This window comes from Cygnus atratus, chromosome 17, assembly GCF_013377495.2.
Source record: "Cygnus atratus isolate AKBS03 ecotype Queensland, Australia chromosome 17, CAtr_DNAZoo_HiC_assembly, whole genome shotgun sequence".
NCBI classification, from domain to species: Eukaryota; Metazoa; Chordata; class Aves; order Anseriformes; family Anatidae; genus Cygnus; species Cygnus atratus.
In genome coordinates this window covers 7,624,519-7,644,668 of record NC_066378.1, presented here as the reverse complement: position 1 = coordinate 7,644,668, position 20,150 = coordinate 7,624,519, and the positions used below count along the sequence as shown (strand labels likewise).

The window sequence follows — 20,150 nt, the reverse complement described above, 5'->3', positions numbered from 1 at the left end:
ACCTTCGTTTTTTATGCTGTACATGTTTGAAACTACTGCAGTATTTTGAGTTTGAGCTTTTTAAAGTGTCACAGTACCCTGCTTTTTCTTGTGTCTTGTTAAAGAGGATTTTTGAATCTTGAAAAAGGCTGTAAGTTGTAAATACAAATACCATGTACTGCATTTTTTTAAAGCATCTCTCTCTACAGCAGCAGACACTTCACCTCATTAAAAGGAGCTTTTTTCATCGAACACCTTCTCCAGTAAGCTTCCAGAAAACCCTGCTCTTTAGCAGCACTCTGTGTCGTACCTCCCCGGCACACTTTCCTTCACAGCGGCGAGCTGTCGGCTCGGGCCGAGCACTCATTTAGAAACCGGCCTTTCCTCGGCGTGCGCGCCCTCCCTCCCACCGCGCACCGCGGCCGGGGCAGCGGGAGCCTGGCGGCAGAGGCGCGGGAGGCTCGGTTCGGCGGCAGGTGGCCCCGGCTGCAGGAGGGGAAGCACGGAACCACGGAACCACCACACGGCTTCAGCCGCCTGCTCGCCGCTCCTGCAGCAGCCGCCTCTCGGTGCTGGACCGGCCGCTCGCCTCGCAGGCCACCACGCCCGGCCCTCAGCGGCCTTCCCCCGCCGTCAGGCGCCGAACGGCGGCCAGCAGCGCCAGCGGGGGACCCGAAGCGGCCGCCCCCGGCACGGTAAGGCCCGGCCGGGCTCCCCCCCCCGCACCCCTCCCGGCCGGGCTCGGGGCGCTGAGGGAGCGGCGCCGCCTTCCCGCCGCCCCCCGCGCGACGCCCATGAGCGGGCCGGGCGGGAGGAGCCGCCTTCCCGGCATGCCGCGGGGCGCGTTGCCGGGGCAACGGGGCCGTTTCGCGGCGGGGCGGGAGGCCGCTGAGGTACCGGGCCCGGCCCGGCGGGGAGGGGCGGCGGGCGGGCCGCGGCATGGAGCGCTGGGCCGGGGCCGCTGGGGGCGGCTGGGGCTCTCTGTGGGGGGGCGGCTGGGGCCGCTGGCCGGCCTGGGAGCTCCTGGCTGCCTGCGCCGTCATCGGCGCCGTAGGCTGGCTGCTACGGCTGCTGGACAGGAGGCCGCGCGGCCGCCGGGCCCCGCTTGGCCCTCCCACGCCGCCCGCTGAGGGGAGCCGGCGCCGCGGTGGGAGCCGCCCAGGTGAGGGGCGCGGGGCTGGGGCTGGGGCTGGGGCTGGGGCTGGGGGGAGCCCCGCGGCGCCCCGCGGCGCCCCGCGGCCGGGCTGGGCGGACCCGCTCGGCAGGCCCCGGGTGCCTGCTGCAGGCCCCGTTGGGCTCGGGGCCCGGCCCCCACGCGCCGGGGTGCGGCTCTGCTGCGGGTCGGTGCGGCCCTGCCGCGTCGCTCGGAGCCGTTAGGTGGTGACCGGCGGCACGGGAACGGCGGGGGGCACAGCCGCTGTTAGCCTGCGGGTCGGCGCTGCAGCCCTCTCGGTCGGTGTGCAGCGACAGGAAGGATGTGTCTCGTGGTGAATTCCTGGCTCGAGGGGTGAAGCGTGTGCTTGTGCTGCTTGTTTACTGAAGGGCTTGATAAGCAGTGGGAAAAAAAAAAGTGTTCTCGCAGTGCTTATTTACTGAAGGCTTTGATAAGTAATGGAAAAAAAAAGACTTATTACATTGGTAATTTACTGAAGAACTTGATAAGTAGTGAAAAAAAAAACAGTGTTCTTGCATTGCTAATTTACAGAACGATTGGATAAATAGTGGAAAGAATAGCATTGCTGCCTTTAAAAGTTGATTATTCATTCTCTCCTGGTACTGGCCTTAATTTTTTGAAGCAGATTCTGCAGTTTCATACTTATGTAGCAAGGCAAAAGAAAACACGTTTTTTGCCCATTCTTTCAGGTTTTGATTGATTAGGAAGAAGCCACAAACGTGCGGTGACTGTTACAGTGGTTAATCGTATTTGTAAAACCACTGAAGGTAGCTTGTAAGACCTTGCGTGTTAAATTAGAAAAAAGTAATTGCAGTAGTGCTGGCCATACTCTGGATTATTTGAAATTACAGAAAATGTATTTAAAGGTTCAAATAATAACCTTTTGTAATCTGCACGTACAGAACTGTCAAAGGATTAGCTTAAAACAGCTGCTGTTGTGCAGGTTAGCAAGTCACACCTTTTGTTTTGGACAGATGGAAATAGGCGGTGCATTTAAAAATTGATAGATGTTTATCAGCATTAGCTAAGAGCTTAACGTCAGAACAAACATTTCATGGAAGTTCTGTCTTATTTTTAAATAAATTTCAAAACTCTAAAATAAACCGTGTTATTAAAAATATTTATCTTTTTAATGCTATAGTAAATAAACTGTCGTGGGAGATTCCAAACAACTATGTTGCTTTGAGAAACTGAATTGTGTTTCTAAACAGGAAAATAAATTATCACGAAACTAGTCGGCAGGTAATTTGAATATTGTCTTTGACAGCTGGGTGACTTGTCATGCAAACGATTTTTATCCAGAAAACTCTTCATACTGACAGATCCGAAACCAAAGATCAGTTGCTTCACGGAGGGTCTGCTTTGTCATTTGACTCTCTGATGTAGTTGTACACGGTTGTAATGAATGCATGAAATAAATATTTTCTTACACTAATGAGGAGAAGAAAATTAAATTTTAGGCAGTAAATTCTATCAAAACTTAAGATACCAGAGAAATCACTCCTTTCCTATGTTTTTGACTTAACCACAAGCCAAGGAGAAAGGTGTCACGTGTGCCTGCGTGCTCTGCGTATATGAACTATACGTACTTTAGACTCTGCTCTTGTGTAGTGTTTGGAATGAACATGCTGGTTCTGAACCCTAAAAACATGAACGTTTCCTGAGTTAATTCTTCAAGGCATTATGTAATGTCTTTCAAATTACTTCTGTTGAGATGTTTCTGCAATAACCTTTCTTGCTCTGAGTTTTCATTTTTATTGCGTTTTTTCAGTTAATCTCAAAAAGAAAATGATCAGAATAGAAAGTCTTAATATTCTTGCATATAACATCATGGCCACATCTTATCCTTAATTAAAAGAGTGGCATAAAACTTTAAAAAAAAAAATGAAGTGAGAAAATTGTAGAATCAGAGAATGGTTTGGGTTGGAAGGGACCTCAAAGCCCACCCAGTTCCAACACCACTGCCATGTCAGGGGCACCTTCCACCAGCCCAGGCTGCTTCAAGCCCCCTCCAGCCTGGCCTTGGGCACTGCCAGGGATGGGGCAGCCCCAGCTCCTTGGGGCATCCTGGGCCAGGGCCTCACCACCCTCACAGACCCTTGACGTGTGTCTGCGGAGCCACAGGGCCATGGGCAGGTCAGATAACCCTAGCAGTGAGGTTCTCTGGAGGTTCAGGCATCACAAGGGAGCTGGAATACTCTGGGGAGGTAGCTCAGCAGCATCAACCGTGTCTTTGCACAGCTTGTTTTCTGAAGCTGCAATACTCCCATTTCCCAGGGTTTCTGTAAGGTTTCAGTTAGTATTTGTGAAATATTCTGGGACTGAGTTACGTGCTCTAAGCACAACACGTTTAAAAGCAGGCATTCAAAAAAAAGGGGAAAAAAAACAATTACTGCTCAAAGAAAACATCCTTCACACTCACATAACTATACCTGCCAAGTTAAAATATTTGAAAGTCTACCTAAAGTTTGGCATTAACATTGTTTCCACAGTTTTAGAAACTATTTCCTAGTTTTAGAAATACGATAGCTTTGAATTCTGATGCCAGTGAGAATTTTCCTTGGCTGTATTTGCTATTCCAAAAATTTAAGAATACTGAATTTTTTTATATTCAGAAGTTTCGCTCTTTGCCAACTTAACCTTCAGATAATGTAAAAAGCAATGCGGTCATGTATAGTTTGTTGATATATTTTGTGATAATGCTGCTGGCCATACGAATGAAATAAAAGGGGTGTTGGCTATACTGCAATTCTGTGATGAAGATGCAATGTTGGAATCACTTCTGAATTTGTACACTTTGACAAAAAGCACACTGAGCGTGTTAGGATCCCGTGTTTGAAATGCTGCAGGCCTGCTGCCCTAGGGTGCAGCCGCTCACTGCTCGAGCCTCACGTTAGTAACCCAAAGATGCACGTCGTAGTGGATGTTCTGGTTCATGCGAAGCGCTGCTTTAAACCCTGTTCATAAACCAGGAGAACTCTTTGAATGACCAGGTGTTTCTCATACCATGCTTAAACAGCAGAAAGTAGTGCATGGGGAGTGCTACAGGGGAGAAAAAATAAGAAAACCCTTTGCTTTAAATAGAAAGAAATAGTCCTAGCTGAGTTTCTGATCCATGCCTTGGTGTGCAAATACAACCGTTTAAATACTATTTTTACTTCTTCCTTTTGTGAAGCAGTAACTTGCTTGAATTGGTGCTAAAAATGTCATGAGCACCAGCCCCAGGCGTGGACTGGTTAGCTGGTGAGGGAAGGGCTGAGTTAAGGAGGAGCGCAAACGAGCTAAAGGAGCGCGGCAGCGTAATCATTCCTGCCATAATGCTGTCATTTCTAAATCACAGCAGGCAACATTCACAGCCTTTATGATTATATGGATGTAGTATCTAATGAAATAATGTTGAAGCTTTTTATGTTACTGAACGCCCCAAATCCTGTATTTTTTAGGTTCAAAGGTTTTTCACAGCAAGGAATTTGTACTGGCCTCATGTTTTCAGTATCTTTTTGCTGCTTATGCAGAAGCTGTAAGTGTGTGGGTAACGTGGAGGGAAGTGAGCAGGGAAATTTACGGTGTCATACTAGAGAGAAGGGTTTTCATTTGGAAATACAGAAGTTCTTTCAGTTGCTGCTCTTTGTCAAGGAGGGAAATGTGAAAAGATCAACTGTTTTTCTGGCTGCTTGCTGTCAAAACGGGGGCTGAGAAAAAAATATGTTGTGTAAATAGTTCCAGCCTTGAGTCACTGCCAGAGATAGACTCCTCTGGCTGCTGCATCATGCTTCCGTCTTACACTTTTTCAGCTAGAAATTCTTAGTGAAATAACAGAAATACCGGCTGTGCCTTTAGCTGTAGGCGCTGTCTAACCTGAGTCTCTTGCGGTAGCTATCGTGTCCTGCTATGCCATTACTCACCCCAGTTGTTCATTTCCTGACAAGAGTCAAATATTTTCCCTGCCTGTCATACATTTTCATGCATGAACATTCTGGATTGAATTTACATTCTGAAAGTGTTAAAGAAATTTAAAAAGAACAAAAGAAAATAAAATGTACATTGTAAATACACTTTCAAGTATTCATGAGAGGAGAGGGAATAATGGTTAAAGGCTCGTGGCTTGAAAACTCTACTGTTGTGTTGGGTCGAAAAATATTTTGCCTTCTCTGCATGTGCATTCACCTCCTCAGAATCAGAAAAATTGTTATAAGATACTTTTTTCTTTGTTTTAATACAGCGTTTAAATAGTAGGAGAAAGGTTGTTGGTCTTTACAGTTCCTCTCATCTCTTTTTCCCCCCTCCTACAGGTGAAATAACAATGGATGCAATATTATCCCGATTGAAGCAGCTCACCTCTGATGAGCTTAGAGAAGAAGTTGTAAGAGCAGGACTCAAGTGTGGGCCCATTACCTCGACTACCAGGTTTATTTTTGAAAAAAAATTGGCTCAGTTTTTGTTGGAGCAGCAAGGAACATTGGAAGAAAAAGGATCAGGTTGGTCAGAGGCTGCTGCTGGAAATGTCCCATCTGACAGCAGCCAGGCAGAATCTCAAAAGGCTTTGAAAAATGCCATGCTGAATCACAACCATGAGGGAAACGTTCCTGAAGAGGCAGACTTTGGGTATTGTGTGGGTCTGAACCCTCCAGAAGAAGAAGGTGTGATGCACATGAACTGTTCAGCTCCAGTCTGTGGAGCAGGATATGCTGATTCACAGATGAGTGCTCAGACGCCATCCAGAGATCCTCCGCTATACTATGGTGTTTGTCCCGTTTATGATGACATATTGGCAAGAAACGGTAAATATCATATGTGTGTTTCTGAGGTGCTCAACTCTGGCCTGTGCTTTTCATATTGTGTAGTAAAACAAAGTATTATTTTCTCAGGAGTGCTTTCCATAATATCTAGTTACATATCACTGTAAATTAAGGCAGTAAAGGTGAGTGGACACCAAACATGAGCAAAAAGCATTTGTTTGTGAAGCATGAATGCACATGATTTTACATTATTAAAATTGCCATGACTTCTTCACCTTTCTTTTTCTCCCTTGAGAAAAAATGGAGAGGAAGAACTAAGTGAATAGTAGCAGTCTTGCCAAAAAATGAAATAATTTCTATTGTGCAGGAGTTAATTGTGGACATATGTGTGTGAATTAGTATTAAGAAACATTGGGCCAGTATTTAAAAGGACTAAGCTTTATTAATTATTAACAAATGTATTTTATGTAGGTTACAAGTAACTTTGCTAGTTCAGATATGACATAATTAACCTTTGGCTGCAATTGCTTCATGGCTGTTTGCCCTATGAGTTGGGACATGGTCCCACTGTTGTTGTTTCGGTTTTCATACAATCCCATAGCTAGGTTATTCAGGATTTTTTCATTTAGGACCTAAACTGAACGTCTGTTCTGTGAAGTTCTGCTTAGTAGCCCTTGTAGTCAGACTGAGAGTTCAGTGATACTTGGGTGGTTTAATGAGGAGGTAGATGTATAAGCAACTGTTACAGAAAGTACTCTGTAGAATTAAGATGTGTTGATTTTGGTAATGTGATTACTTTGAGTTTAGAATCCATGCTGTACTCCCATTTGACTAGTTTAAGTCAATCTGGAAAATCAGGATGGTATTTCATCCTTTTTTAAATTCCTTTCCTGAAGTCCACCATAGACTGCAACTGTGCTGTTTCAGTGACAGTTGGAGATATCCATTTGAGGAATGACATATGAAGTTGCCTCTCAACACACACACACACAAAAAAACAACAAAACAAACAAACAAAAAACCATAAAGTTTGACTATTAAGAGATTGTGTATTTTGCTTTCTTTCTAAGATAGTAGACCTTTATAATAATACTCAAATTCTTTATTACAAATGATTTTCCTAGCATAATTTATATTACGCTTTATTACATTATTAGAATCCATGTTCTGTAAAGCACTGTAAGACATACTGTGGTTTCTTCTGCTCTGTGCTTGTGCCAGACTTGCCCCAATTTCTCTCTATCTGTGACAAGTATTATCTTAAATTGGACATAGACAGTTGGGTTTTTTACTTCCAACAATAACCATTTTACAATCATATCTAGATAGACTTTTTTTCTGTAAAGCAGATGGTACAAACACCACTGTGCTACTATTTTAGGCGCTGATTGAAGCTGTGGTTTTTTTGTTCCTGTATATAGCACTTACTGGATCTTTTGAGGCATGGAAATACAGTTATGAAACATCCCAGCTGTTCTGCCATAGTATTTGATGCACATGAAAATCCTCTACTAGGTGTAGCTTAGCTATAAAAAAATAGAAAGAAAAAATCTTTCTCCTTCTCTTGTACCCCTCCTGTGACTTTATTTCCACTCAAGAATAAAAAAGTAATCTTAGAAATAAACAATCAAAAAGCTATTTATACTATCATCAGTTGAAGCTAAAATGATCTAACAAATTTCATATTTTCCTTTCCATCTGAATGCCAGTTGGTATCAAGAGGCATTGGTCATTCTTCACATTTCACCTGTAAATACTGCCATAAGGAATTACTAAGTGACCTAGTGGCAGGCTTACAGTAGTGCATAAAGCGTCATGCACTCTGAGGCAGTAGTAAGTATTTGTTCTCATACAAAAGATAGTCCCATATCTTAAGTTGAACAAAATTACTTAAATGGGGAAGGAGAGGAAGGAGAATGGTTTGATTGCTATCTAAGGTTCTGTGGAGAAGTCTGAAAGTTCTGACAGTGGGTTGGTCACTTACATACTGAGCTTCCTGCACAGAAAAACATGGAAAATAGTGCAGGGTGCAGCTCAAAGTTTGCTTTTCAGTCTAGATGTGAAATACTGTCATATAGAAGCTGGCTGTATATAAAAGAGATCTTCAAAACATTGATTAATGTGAACGTCCACTGTACAGATAGCACCTGATGTTAGTTGGAATGTGTAAAATTCTTCCTCTCAGTTTCCTAGGATAAAATTTAAATAGACTTTGATTCTTTTGCCATGTTCGTAGAGAAGCAGTTTACGACTAAACTGGAAGGATAGTCTGATAATTTTATAATCTGTTTCTAGGAACAAATCTGAGGTATTGAAATGCCAATGTTGATTGTACATTGTTTCAGAGAGAATACATGTTTATGAAGATAAAAAAGAAGCTCTCCAAGCTGTTAAGATGATTAAGGGTTCCCGTTTTAAAGCTTTTTCAAACAGAGAAGATGCTGAGAAATTTGCTAAAGGAATTTGCGATTACTTTCCATCTCCAACCAAGTCCTCTTTAACTTTGTCTCCAATGAAAATAGGATCATTTAACAGAGGTTAGTGAGAGTATTCATGTGTACTGTAGATACAATATGCAATCTGTTTTTTATCAGAAAAGAACCGACCACTTCATAACCAATGTACTTATAACAAGAAAAAAAAAATCAAAGCGATACCGCGAAGCATCTTAATGAATTGCGATTGGTTTGTTGTGATAAATTTATTATTTTTAAAATGATTGCCTTTGTACTGGTTTGCACAAATTTTACACTAAAAAATATTGCTACTCTTCCAAATCTGAAATGTTGTTAACAGCCTGCATAGATATGTTGCTTAGTAGTGTCTGGTTATATTTGGTGGCATTTGATTCTACTCACGGGCTTCAGGAGTTTCAGGTTTAATAAGGTGCAGGTAAAATTGCACAGTATATTAAAACTGTACTTAATTGTTCAGTAAGGTCTGATATTCAGAAATAAAATGGTAACCCGTGATCGTATTTCACAGTGTTCCCAGTTGCTAGATTAAAGAGACTTGAATCATATAATTGCAAAAGCAATTTCAAATATTCAGAAAGTTCTTATTTCTTGTTGAATTTTGCTTTTAGTTTTGGATGGAAGCAGATTAGTAATTACACAATTTTTCAGTCCATATTAACTCTGAAACAGTTTCACAAGACAATTGAGTCATATTTTCCTCCCTACCTGTTACTACCTACTAGTCTGTTGAAATGTCTTGTCAATAATATATATATATATATATATATATATATGTATTTACCTCTTTACGTTAATGAGGCAAAATTAATAGTTTAGATTAAAAGATTATGATGGTGGTATTAAAGTAGTGATCACTTTAAAGAATGCATATAGAAGTATGATACTTTTGTTTTAATAGATGGCTTATGCTCCCCTGAGACGGAAACTGCTAATAAGGAAAGGGCCAACAGTTACAAAAGTCCACGTACTCAGGATCTTACTGCTAAACTTCGGAAAGCTGTTGAGAAAGGAGATATATCAACATTTTCAGAACTTATTTGGAGCAACCCTCGCTATCTGATTGGATCTGGAGACAATCCAACAGTTGTGCAGGTAAAAAAATAAAAATATAAAAAAATCCCAGTTCTAGTTCAGTGATTTAACTTTGAGGCCTGATAAGCAGAACTGGAATTAATGTTGTTCCTGCTCTTCCTTCGAGAAAAACTTCTTTCCATGGTGCACAGTTTCTCGGTGTTTACTGATATTAGCTGGAAGCTTACAGAAATGTGGCCGTTGTCTTTCAGAAGTACCCCCAGGATAGTTGAGTTTTCTTTGCTTCAGAAGAGCTAAAGAAATGGAGTATGCAGTTCTTGAGGGAAAGAATAGTTTTGATCAGTAATGAAGAATAGCCTTGTCTTCACTTGGTATTGATAACTTTCAACCACTATTTTTTAATGGAATGGTATTATGGAACAGGGGAGTGTCTAGGCTGTGACTAGATGATCCTACAGCACTGCTCACCTTGGGACCACCATGCTGTAAATTTCAAAACATGCTGTGGATCTAAAATCCACTCGTAGCTTATCATTTAGCAAACACTGGCAATCACACTTTAACAACTAACTTCTATCAAACCAGCTTTGTGAGGCTGTTAACATTCAGTATGTAATGTGTTACAGTGCACTGAATTTTATATATATGCCTTCTTGCTCTTTTTGCATAGTGCACTTCCTATCTCCTTTTATTATGTAATACCTTAATACCATGTACCTTCTTTGCTACGTTTTTGCCCTAAATGTCAAAACAGACTATAGCTGAGTGTAAGGATAATGTAGTTAATTTTAAGAATAATGTGGGTATGTAGATACATGTCTTCACAGTGCTGTATAACCTATTGCAGCTCTGAATGTTTACCTACAGTTTTGTAAACGTATTTTCCTAAGATAATATTAAGAAATAAAAATCTAAATATAAGACTGTGTGGGAACCTTTGTATTTTCATCGTTAAATCAGTAGAGAGTATGAGTGTTTAGATTTCTGTTCAGTCTAAGTCTGTTTTGTTCATTCTAAGTCTTTTTTGTTTTCAGGAAGGGTGCAGGTACAATGTCATGCATGTTGCTGCCAAAGAGAATCAACCTGGTATCTGCCAGTTATTACTGGACACTTTGGAAAATCCCGAATTTATGCGGCTTATGTATCCAGATGATGATAGTACAATGCTAAAGAACCGCATCCGATATATTGTTGACCTTTACCTTAATACACCAGATAAAATGGTAAGATTTGTACATTTGTCAGTTTCTTCCTGTTATGAAAACAACTGGAAGGGATTAGAGAAGTGTAAGGGAAAAGGAAAGACAAGTAGAAGGGGTCATTTCTAGGAAAAATGAGCTGTTCGTGGGTTTTGTGTTTTTTAATCATCATTATTCCACAGTATGTTGAGAAACGATCTATTAAGAGCCCGGTCAATCAGTCATGATGTTTGGTTACTTCCTAAGTCTCAAAATAAAGTACAGGGGAGTGACTCTATTGTGTTTCCAAATGTATGTGAATTTTCCCTCTTTCCCGTCACAGGGATTTGATACTCCATTGCATTTTGCCTGCAAGTTTGGGAATTTGGACGTTGTTAATGTGCTTACCTCACACCCAGCTATTGTAAAAAATCCAAGGAACAAATATGATCAAACTCCAGCAGAAGTAAGTCTCTCCATGGTCCACAACAAAAACATTATGCCTTAGCAGCATTTTTCAAGGTTGAACATTTACTGACTACTGTAGATAGAAGGCTGAGATACTAGTGCCATGATTAGAGTGTAAATCTCTGATAGCATGAAAAATATTTTGTGTTGATTATATCCGAAAGAAAGTTCTAGATTTTATGATTCCCTGTTTTGTCTTTACAGTGTCCATTTTATGGATGTGGGTGTATTTTAGCGGTTAGTTGAACTATGAATTAAAAGAACTGGATGAGATTGGTAGAAGCCATTAATGTGACTATTCAAGAACTCATTGCAATTGACTGGAGATTGATGCCTTATGTTTTATTAATAAACAACTATTATTATATTAACAGGTAGTGTGTGAGAGAAGCAAGAATAAATCTGCAGAATTGAAAGAAAAACTAAGAGAGTATTTGAAAGGTCTGTATTCAGAGTTATATACCATATCAGACATATGATACATTTTATTCTTCACCAGGACCTTTGCTGTCTTGTTTTCTGTAGCATTTCTGTTCATAAGTGGTGCTACTGTATAGTGCTGTAAAAATCAAAAAGAAACTCTAAAACTGGCAAGGAACAGAGAACTTTTTGTGTCTTTCAAATTATGTGGTCAGTACTCTTACTGTATGGATCACAAGGTGTTCCTCATAGCTCTGTAAGGTAGGCATGGCCCTTATTCTATCCATTGAGTCTATAACAGAAAATTTAATCTAAAAGCAAACAAAAGCCCTCTACAGAGCAGGAGGTTCATTTGTCATGTTTGGAAGTCACATAATTTCCTTGACATGAAAGATTTCCCTGTTTTGTCACGTGTGAGTTTGGGCATTTGAAAACCTAAGTTTTGAACTTTGCTGACAATCTTTAGGAATTGTCGTGTGTATCAATGCATGCATTTTTGCATTTGAGAGAGAAGGGAGCCTGAACTGCATTACAACCTGCAAGCAGTCAATAAATACTGAAACAGTGAGTTTGAATTACAAGCATTACAAGCATTTTTACTAATGAAAGTCAGATGGTGAAGTAGAAGGATTGATTTTCTTGGAAGAAACAGCAGGCTAACCTAACATGAAGTTAAGAAAGCTTTGTATTATTTTATTTGAGGTCGATACTATGTACCACTGCTGCGAGCAGAAGACAATTCCTCAGCTCCTGTAATTGGTGCACCCTGGTCACCTGATCAGACAGATGAGAGCCCCCAGACACCTTTATCTAAATACCCTGGCAGCCCCAAAGATCCGGTGTTGTCTATAAGAGCTTTTGCAGGCCCCATGAGCCCCTCAAAGGTAAGCATATAACAAGAACTCCATCCAACTCTAATGCCTTTTTTTCCTTTTTCATTTTTTTTCTCCAATAAGGAGAAAACACACACAGTTCATCGTTGCTCCTGTTACAGATCGTGGCTTTCTTGTTCTTGAACAGGGTCTACTTGCATAGTGAGGGAAAACCACAGAAACTTCTAAATCTTTTTATTGCTGAAAACACAGATACAGGTGGCATAAATAAGAATGGAAATTTCATAGAATCAGCGAATGGTTTCGGTTGGAAGGGACCTTAAAGATTTCAATTCCAACCCCCTGCCATGGGCAGGGACACCTCCCGCCAGACCAGGTTGCCCAAAGCCACATCCAGCCTGGCCTTGAGCACTGCCAGGGACGGGGCAGCCACAGCTTCTCTGGGCAGAAGCCAATCTAGTCGAAAGAAAGTTGTTTTGTTCTTTTTGTTACTGTAATCTATTTAAATCATTTTGGTCAAAGAGTACTCTTTGACAAACCTTGCATTGTCTCACAGATAATTTCTCTAACTTTCTAATGCAAAACAAGCCTTTACGTGTTGCTGTGAACTGGGTTAAAAAAACTACATCTTTGTCTCATTTCTAGGAAGTTTGAAGTAGTTCATCGTGCCTTTGCTTCTTGAATTAATGTTCATATTTTTTTCTAAATGGAAAACCTGATGAGGAAGTAGTGGCTACTGGATAGTTTTGGTAGAGTAGTGATTGTATAGTAGGAAAAGTCTTTTGTTTTCATGAGGAATACTTAGATACCAGTGAAATGTATTTTAAATTTATAGGCATTTCCTTTACTCTTTCATTTCATATGACCGTGCTGACAGTACAACAGCTTTAGACGTAGTGAGTAAATGAGATTGATAATGTTCTGTCTTGTGATGCTTTTAATTCCTACAGGACGGAGTTTTACCAAAACGCTTAAGAATTTTTTTTTTTCTAAAGATGCTTTTTGGTCAATTTTCTGTTCACCTGACAGAAATGTAAATATGCTTTATACTCAAAAAAAAATTTTACATAGGGTGTAAATAATGCATTATTTTGACTACTGACATACTGTTACTGATCCTAGTCACTGTTGCATGTATAAAGGCGTAAAGTGTGGGAGTTCAAATTCAAACTTCTGAATAAACAGCAAGAATATATTATGATAATTGAAACAAGTCTGTGGAATCAGATACATACATGTAAAAACACCACCTTTGCACCTTGGAAGCCTCTAAACAAATGAACATTTGTCATTAAATAAAATTATAATGTTGTAAGATACACCTCTTATTTCCTGCTGTGCACAAATTAAAACCACCTAGATCCAGTATCAATACAGATTACGTTAAGGTGGTTATATACTATCATCATAATTCTTTTAATAAATGGTTACGAGACCAAAGTAAGTTAATAAACATACTGGGAGGAATAACCTTAGATCCAAAATGAGATGTTTCCTAGCTAGAATAGAGCAATACTTGTGGCAGAACCTGAGTTTTTTTGCCTGAAGACTGAACATGTAGACAGCACAGCGAAATGTCTTCTAAACCTTATAGGTAGGCATTTTGCCAACACTGATTTACTTTCATATTGTATGTGGTGATTTTTAAAAAATTATTTCTTTTTTTTTTTAAAGGCTGAAGAATTTCGCAGGCTGTGGAAGACTCCACCCCGAGAGAAAGCTGGCTTCTTTCACAATGTCAGGAAGTCTGATCTGGAAAGAGGTGTTGAAAGAGTTGGAAGGTATCTAATAGAGTATCAGTATAGAGAATTAGCAATAGCGCAATTAAAAGCAAAACACTTGTACTAAGAGTACAATTATTACTTAGTGAACAATCTCTTTGGGCCAAAGTTATTTGCCAGAAATATTTTATAACATATATTGTACTTGGATTTTTATTGTACTTTTGTATGAACAAAATACGTCAGCTAAAACTGTGAGACCTGGCTTTCCAGCTTTGCCAATAACAAAATATTTTGGTTTTGATGATACATGCTGAATGCTTTTCCCAAACATTCACTCACCTAATTTGTCAGGAGATCTAAAATTATGCTCAAACTACTTATTCTGTAAAATGTGGAACTATTAAAAAAGATAGCAGAATGAAAAAGTCCTAATACAAATGTTCTGCTTTACAAAAATTGTGTGTGTTATCATGTGTCCTTGCTGTTAAAATACCTTGTATCAGCAATATACAGAAAAAAACATACTTTGTTACCAGCTGATCACATTCCTTTCCTTAAAAGAACCCCTTGCTTCCTCTTACCTTCTCCCATCCCCAAATAATAAAAAAGAAAGCTATTAAATGGAGTGTCATTCAAACTATGCCTACATTTGTGTGGATTCATGTCGATCTGATGTCTAGATACAGTCAGCTTAAAAATGGCAATATGTACAGTGCTAATTGTAAAAACAGATAACGTTTGAAAAATATTCTAAAAAAAAACCAGATGATACTACGCTTGCTAACAGCGTGTGTACCGCTTGCACAGACTGTTGATTGTTGCAGAATTGTGTTGCCTAGTTGCACATTTATACTCCTATTAATAGCTGATAAAATGTATTCAGAAAAAGTTATTGTCAAACTAATATTTATGTCTTCACAAATGATTCGTTTTATTTTATTTATTGCAGGGAGTTAGCTCATGAACTGGGGTTCCCGTGGGTTGAATACTGGGAATTTCTGGGCTGTTTTGTTGATCTGTCTTCCCAGGAGGGGTTGCGAAAATTAGAAGAGTACCTGAGTCATCGGGAAATGAGCGAAAAGGCTCAGCAAGAGACAGGGGAAAATGAAACCTGCAATAGATTTAAAACTCCACATCCTTCTGGTAAGAAAAAGGCAAATGTTACAAACAACAGGTTGTACCTAGGGAGAGGAGGGAGGGAAAAGCATGGTGCCCAGGGAAATGGTATTCACCTGTTGTGGTTGCTATTATTAATCTGTTATCCAAACAGTCTGATTATAGCATTGAAAAAATAGCTAACAACAATGTGAACATAGGAGAATTAGAACAGACCTCATTAGATGTTCTTTATCTTATATTAGAAGTTCTTTACTTGATTATAGCCCCTAAATGAAATTCCTGTAAGAACACCTCCACTTTCAGTATATATATTTTTTTTCAGAGCATTTGGGAATTCCTTTATAGAGTATGGAATTTTGTAATCCACAGATACAGAATAAATTACTTCTTAAAATACTGAACTAGCAATTTACACTTCAGGGTGAGAGAGAGACTCAACAAAACCCAGGAAGCTTTTAAACGTTCTTAGATCACTGCTTGCTATGTATTTATGGACTACACACACTGCTCCCAAGTCTTTGTACTCCTTCCTCATTTCCTTTGTGACTATGGATCTGAAGGAGGTCTGGTACTGGGATAAATCTGGGCGGACAAGACCCTGAAGGATAACTGTTGGAACAGTCATAAGCATCTGTGCTGCTGAGGAGACAAAAACATACACTATTCCATATTAGTAACGTTTTCCTAGCCTATTCTGCTTTTGGATTTTATCCTTTGTTGCTGGCTAATGATTGAATTAAGGCGTGTAGGAAATAGGGTTCTTGGACAGCTAGGATATAAAAGGTTAGTTGCAAAAAAGATTAATCCGTGAGGTTGTCATTTTGCGTTGCAGGTTAAGTTAGGTTAGTTCAATCTGCTGCATAAGTAAAATTACAGGGGGGCTTAATACATAAAGTAAGGCATAAAGACTGTGGTTTCGTTCCTACTTTATTTATTTGATGGGAGTTCTGTTGCAAGTCAGCTTATGCGTCGCTCTTATTAAAATTGTTTACAGGCAAGAGTAAAAAGTGCTGCAATTCTATTTCTGTTGGAGCGTTTTTGGATGAGGATGATGATGACATGAGCTTAGAAGAAATTAAAAACAGACAAAATGCAGCACGGAATAACAGCCCACCTATTGTGTCCAAAGAGCCTAGCATCGATGCTATTGGAGACTCTGAGTGTGATATCTTGTCGCTGGAGCGTACAGTAAACATCATAGAAACGGCGGATCACCCCAGGCACTACGAAAAGGTGGCTTCTTCCAGCAAAAATGGATTTTGTAATCCTGTGGCCAGTGAAAGGATAATTAGTGACAGAAAGCACTTGCGTGATGGAGAAGAATGCCGTGTATCACCCGTTCGCAGTTTGATGTCAGAATTTGAAAGCCTGACCTTCCAAGAACAAGAGGGCGCAGGAGAATCAAGTAAAATCAGTGAAAAAACTGTGAATGAGAGAATTCTGACTCAAAGAACAAGTCAGGGTAGAATAGCCAAGGACCAGCTGGATACGACCTGCTATGCAGTTTCACTGGCAAGTTCTTCTGAGCCACTTGCTACAGGTAAACCTGGAGAGGCCAAGTTAAGGACAGAACACAAAATACCATCAGAAAAGGAGCGATTGTCCATGGAATCTGGAATTCAGACTAATAAGGCACAAATATGTCAAGAGCCTCCTTCCCACAAATTTCTGTTGAAGACTCCACCCACAAATAAGAAATTATTTCTGCTTGGGTATGAATCATCTTTTATTTGTCCTTTGGGCCATATACGCAAAACAGAATGCTTTTTGTAGTATCACTCGCAGCAAGGTTAAGTTCATGTGATACTAAGCAACATTTAATGTGCTTCAGTGCTTGTACAGTAGCCATAGGGCTCTTGCAACTAATTACCTGAATACTGTATCTGAAACGCAAGGAACAGATGAAATCTTTCCAAATTGCAGTTTCAGGTAACTTCGCTGTTTACCATTCATCTGATGGACTTGTAACTTCATGGTGTGCCTATCTTAGATTAACAAAGCGTTTACTACACTGTTGGGATGTCCTCAGATTAAATTTTCAAAACTTTCAAAATGAGGCTACTGTGTAATAATGGACAGTTATTTATAGCTGGGCCTGCTGCAAAAAGTTCATACAGAAACTGTTTATAGAGGAACATGGGTAATTTGCTTTTATAGAAAAAAATATTTTGGAATTGGGATGTCTTACTGCCTAGACAAACGTGTCATTCTCTTTTATCTTGTTCTGTTTTTATTCTAGGGAACAGCCCTCGAAGCTGGACAGCGATGTCTTAGCAGCTATAGAAGCAGCACAGATTGATCCACAGACGTACCCCCTTATTTACAAATGGAAACATGCGGTGCAGTCGTACTCGTCATCTGACAGGCAAAGGTACTGCTGTAAAGCCAAACAAATGAGCCATAATACCTACAGCACTAACCAAGCTCAAGTGGATTTTGATCTTAATGCCCCTTTTTCATGGGAGCATTGGACCAAAATCATCAGGGTGCTTCACAAGCACCCATTTCTTCTTCATGGCCATGCTGGAGCAAATTACATTTTACTAATTAAGCACCATGTCTAATTCACTTTGATATATTGTGCTGTCACTTTTTCTTCTCAGACATCTACCAGTTACAGTGCTTCTCTGCTGGTGCATTATTTCTAAGACTTACAAGTGATACTGAGTGACACTACTGCTCTCTCTATTGCAGTTTTCTTAACAAAATGCGAAATGCTTTTGTCTTCCAGTTGGCCAAGTCCCGCATTGAAGGGAAGATTCAAGTCCCAAAGCACAGCTTCTGGCCCACCAAATGCTTCAGTGTGTTCTAGTCCAGGAAGAAACAGTCCTGTGACAGGAAGCCCAGGGAAATATGGCAATGCTGCCTCATTCTCTCCAGACCCTGGGAGCCCTGGGCGGTACAGTCCAGCTTGTATCAACCATGCTCTGTTAAAACTGCGTTATTTCTCAGAGCCTCCTGCTCACTAAACTATGATTTATTTTCCTGGAACTTTAATTATATTTTCATTGTTAGAGTGGAGGAAAAAATTACAATGTTACTAAAGTGACATGAGGTTTGCACTTGGCTATTTATTTTTCCTCAATTGAGGACAAATGTATGTTGCAAAAATTGAATATATGTCTTTATGCCATATATGAGATGATAGATTACTGGTGATATGCAAGAAGTTAAGTGACAGTCAGTGCAGTTGTCCAGTAGCTATGAATTAAACCTTGTTGCCAGTAGAGCAGTGAGCTGAACCTTTACTTAGAAATGGTGGTATTTTACTATCACCAGCTGTCATCACAATTAACTCGTTAGCCCTCAACTACATTTCTTTAGCTGGGTAGTCTGAAGGAAGCACATCAGCAGCAAAGTCTTACCAGAAATCTTACTAGAAGGAACGGATGGCAAGCTGTAAAATGTTCTTCCACTTGCAGGGGAACATGGCAATTGAAAAGCCTAAGCCAGAGCCTCAGTAACAACGACTTTCCAGTGACGGGTATGAATGTGATACCGTCGTGCATAATCAGCCAGCAGGTTGATCTAGATAGTTGAATACACACACACACACATATGCACACATATATATGTATGCATGTATTTACACAGAAAACCTCAAGTTTTACCTAAGCTGAGGCTGTTACAAACACCATGATAATAACAAGCCTTTTAGTAAAGGGACACTAGAAATTACTGGTATTCTGCTAAAGGTTAGTTTTAAGATTAAAAGATAAAATTAGTTTGTTTTTCCCCACAAAAGCTTTTATCATTAGCAGATGTTAATCGTTATTATGGAAAAGCACATCAGCAATAATTTCAGGACGTTTACCAGCAACATATCTTAATGGTCTAGATTGTAATATATTACAGCAGTATCCAGTGGCCCATGATATGGCTACTTATTTCCCAACTGTTAAGAAAGACGAATAAGGACTACAACTATTTTCACTGAAATCTACACTTTCACTATGTCTCTAGCCTGTATGTGGTAATGACTTTTTATTACAGCAGTCAATAATTTTATTCTTTTTTTAGCCTTCCGTAAAAATGACTTGTTTTGCCAGTACAATGCTGAGACTGCTTTTTCAAAAACAAGACAGTTAATGTTTGTAATGTTGCTTGAAAGAAGGCTTCCAGAAAGAGTTCTCTAGTGCTGCTAGCTGTTTAAAATGAATACATTTAAAAAGGAAAAAAAAAAAAAGGCAACCTAGCTTATATTTAAACACAAAACTGATTAGAAAAATAATTAAAACCTTAAAAGGCTGTGCAATTAAAAAAAAAAAGGTGGATTAGGACTCATGGGTGCCACAGGGAATGTGCGTATATAGCCTTCTGGGACTTTTGTAACCTAAATGTATGGCTAAAGAAACACTAATGGTAGGCAGGCTGTTATCATGTAGTACTGGTCCCATCACCACCTGTAGCTCTCACTGGTACAGAGCCTGGCTTTACGAATGCAAACCTTAACAGGATTGATGGCTATTGCTCACTAGTGACTGTTTCATACACACTTACTTAAATAGCTTCATTATTTGGTATAAACCTGAAAACTGCACTTAATGCTTTTGCAAGCTCAATAGTGCCTTTTGTAACATACCTTTTTAATTAAACTTCTGTTCTTTTAAAGTTTAAAAAAGTGGCACCTACTTACAGTGGGGCACACAAAATAGTTTTTCTTCTGGGATTTCTGGAATGGAACGTATTTTAACTTCTCTTTCTAAGTTTATTTGGTGCAACAGCTCTGCACTGTGGAAGAACATTCCTATTTTAGAAATTAATTATTTTTTAAAAATAAACACTTAATTAGATCTTCCTTTATAATTCTTTTTCCAATAATCTGGACATTAGGAAGAACCATTTTACTCAAATGACTGTCATTCAGAGATACTCCAGACAACAAGTTTGGGGTGGGTATCATTCTTTAGCAGACATTTAAACAACTATAACTGACTACGTTACCAAGTATATTAACTTGACTTTTTCATATTTTTTTTTCAGTTGTTTGATGCAGCAGTCTCTGTG

At 39.8% G+C, this 20,150-nt stretch overlaps 1 protein-coding gene across 2 annotated transcripts; it reads left to right on the top strand.

The window, feature by feature from the left end:
- Positions 1-880: 880 nt before the first annotated feature.
- Positions 881-18,192, top strand: ANKLE2 (ankyrin repeat and LEM domain containing 2). 2 transcript variants are annotated; one of them, XM_035556979.2, is made up of 13 exons: positions 881-1,141; positions 5,446-5,934; positions 8,238-8,429; positions 9,268-9,461; positions 10,436-10,624; positions 10,923-11,045; positions 11,422-11,488; positions 12,170-12,351; positions 13,975-14,081; positions 14,974-15,167; positions 16,138-16,855; positions 17,383-17,514; positions 17,875-18,192. In XM_035556979.2, the coding sequence occupies exons 1-13, from the start codon at positions 919-921 to the stop codon at positions 18,110-18,112; spliced, it is 3,048 nt and encodes a 1,015-aa protein (XP_035412872.1). In that variant the 5' UTR covers positions 881-918; the 3' UTR covers positions 18,113-18,192. The 2 variants fall into 2 exon arrangements, with proteins under 2 accessions (XP_035412872.1, XP_035412873.2); XM_035556980.2 differs by lacking the exon at positions 881-1,141 and adding an exon at positions 4,622-4,673.
- Positions 18,193-20,150: the final 1,958 nt, after the last annotated feature.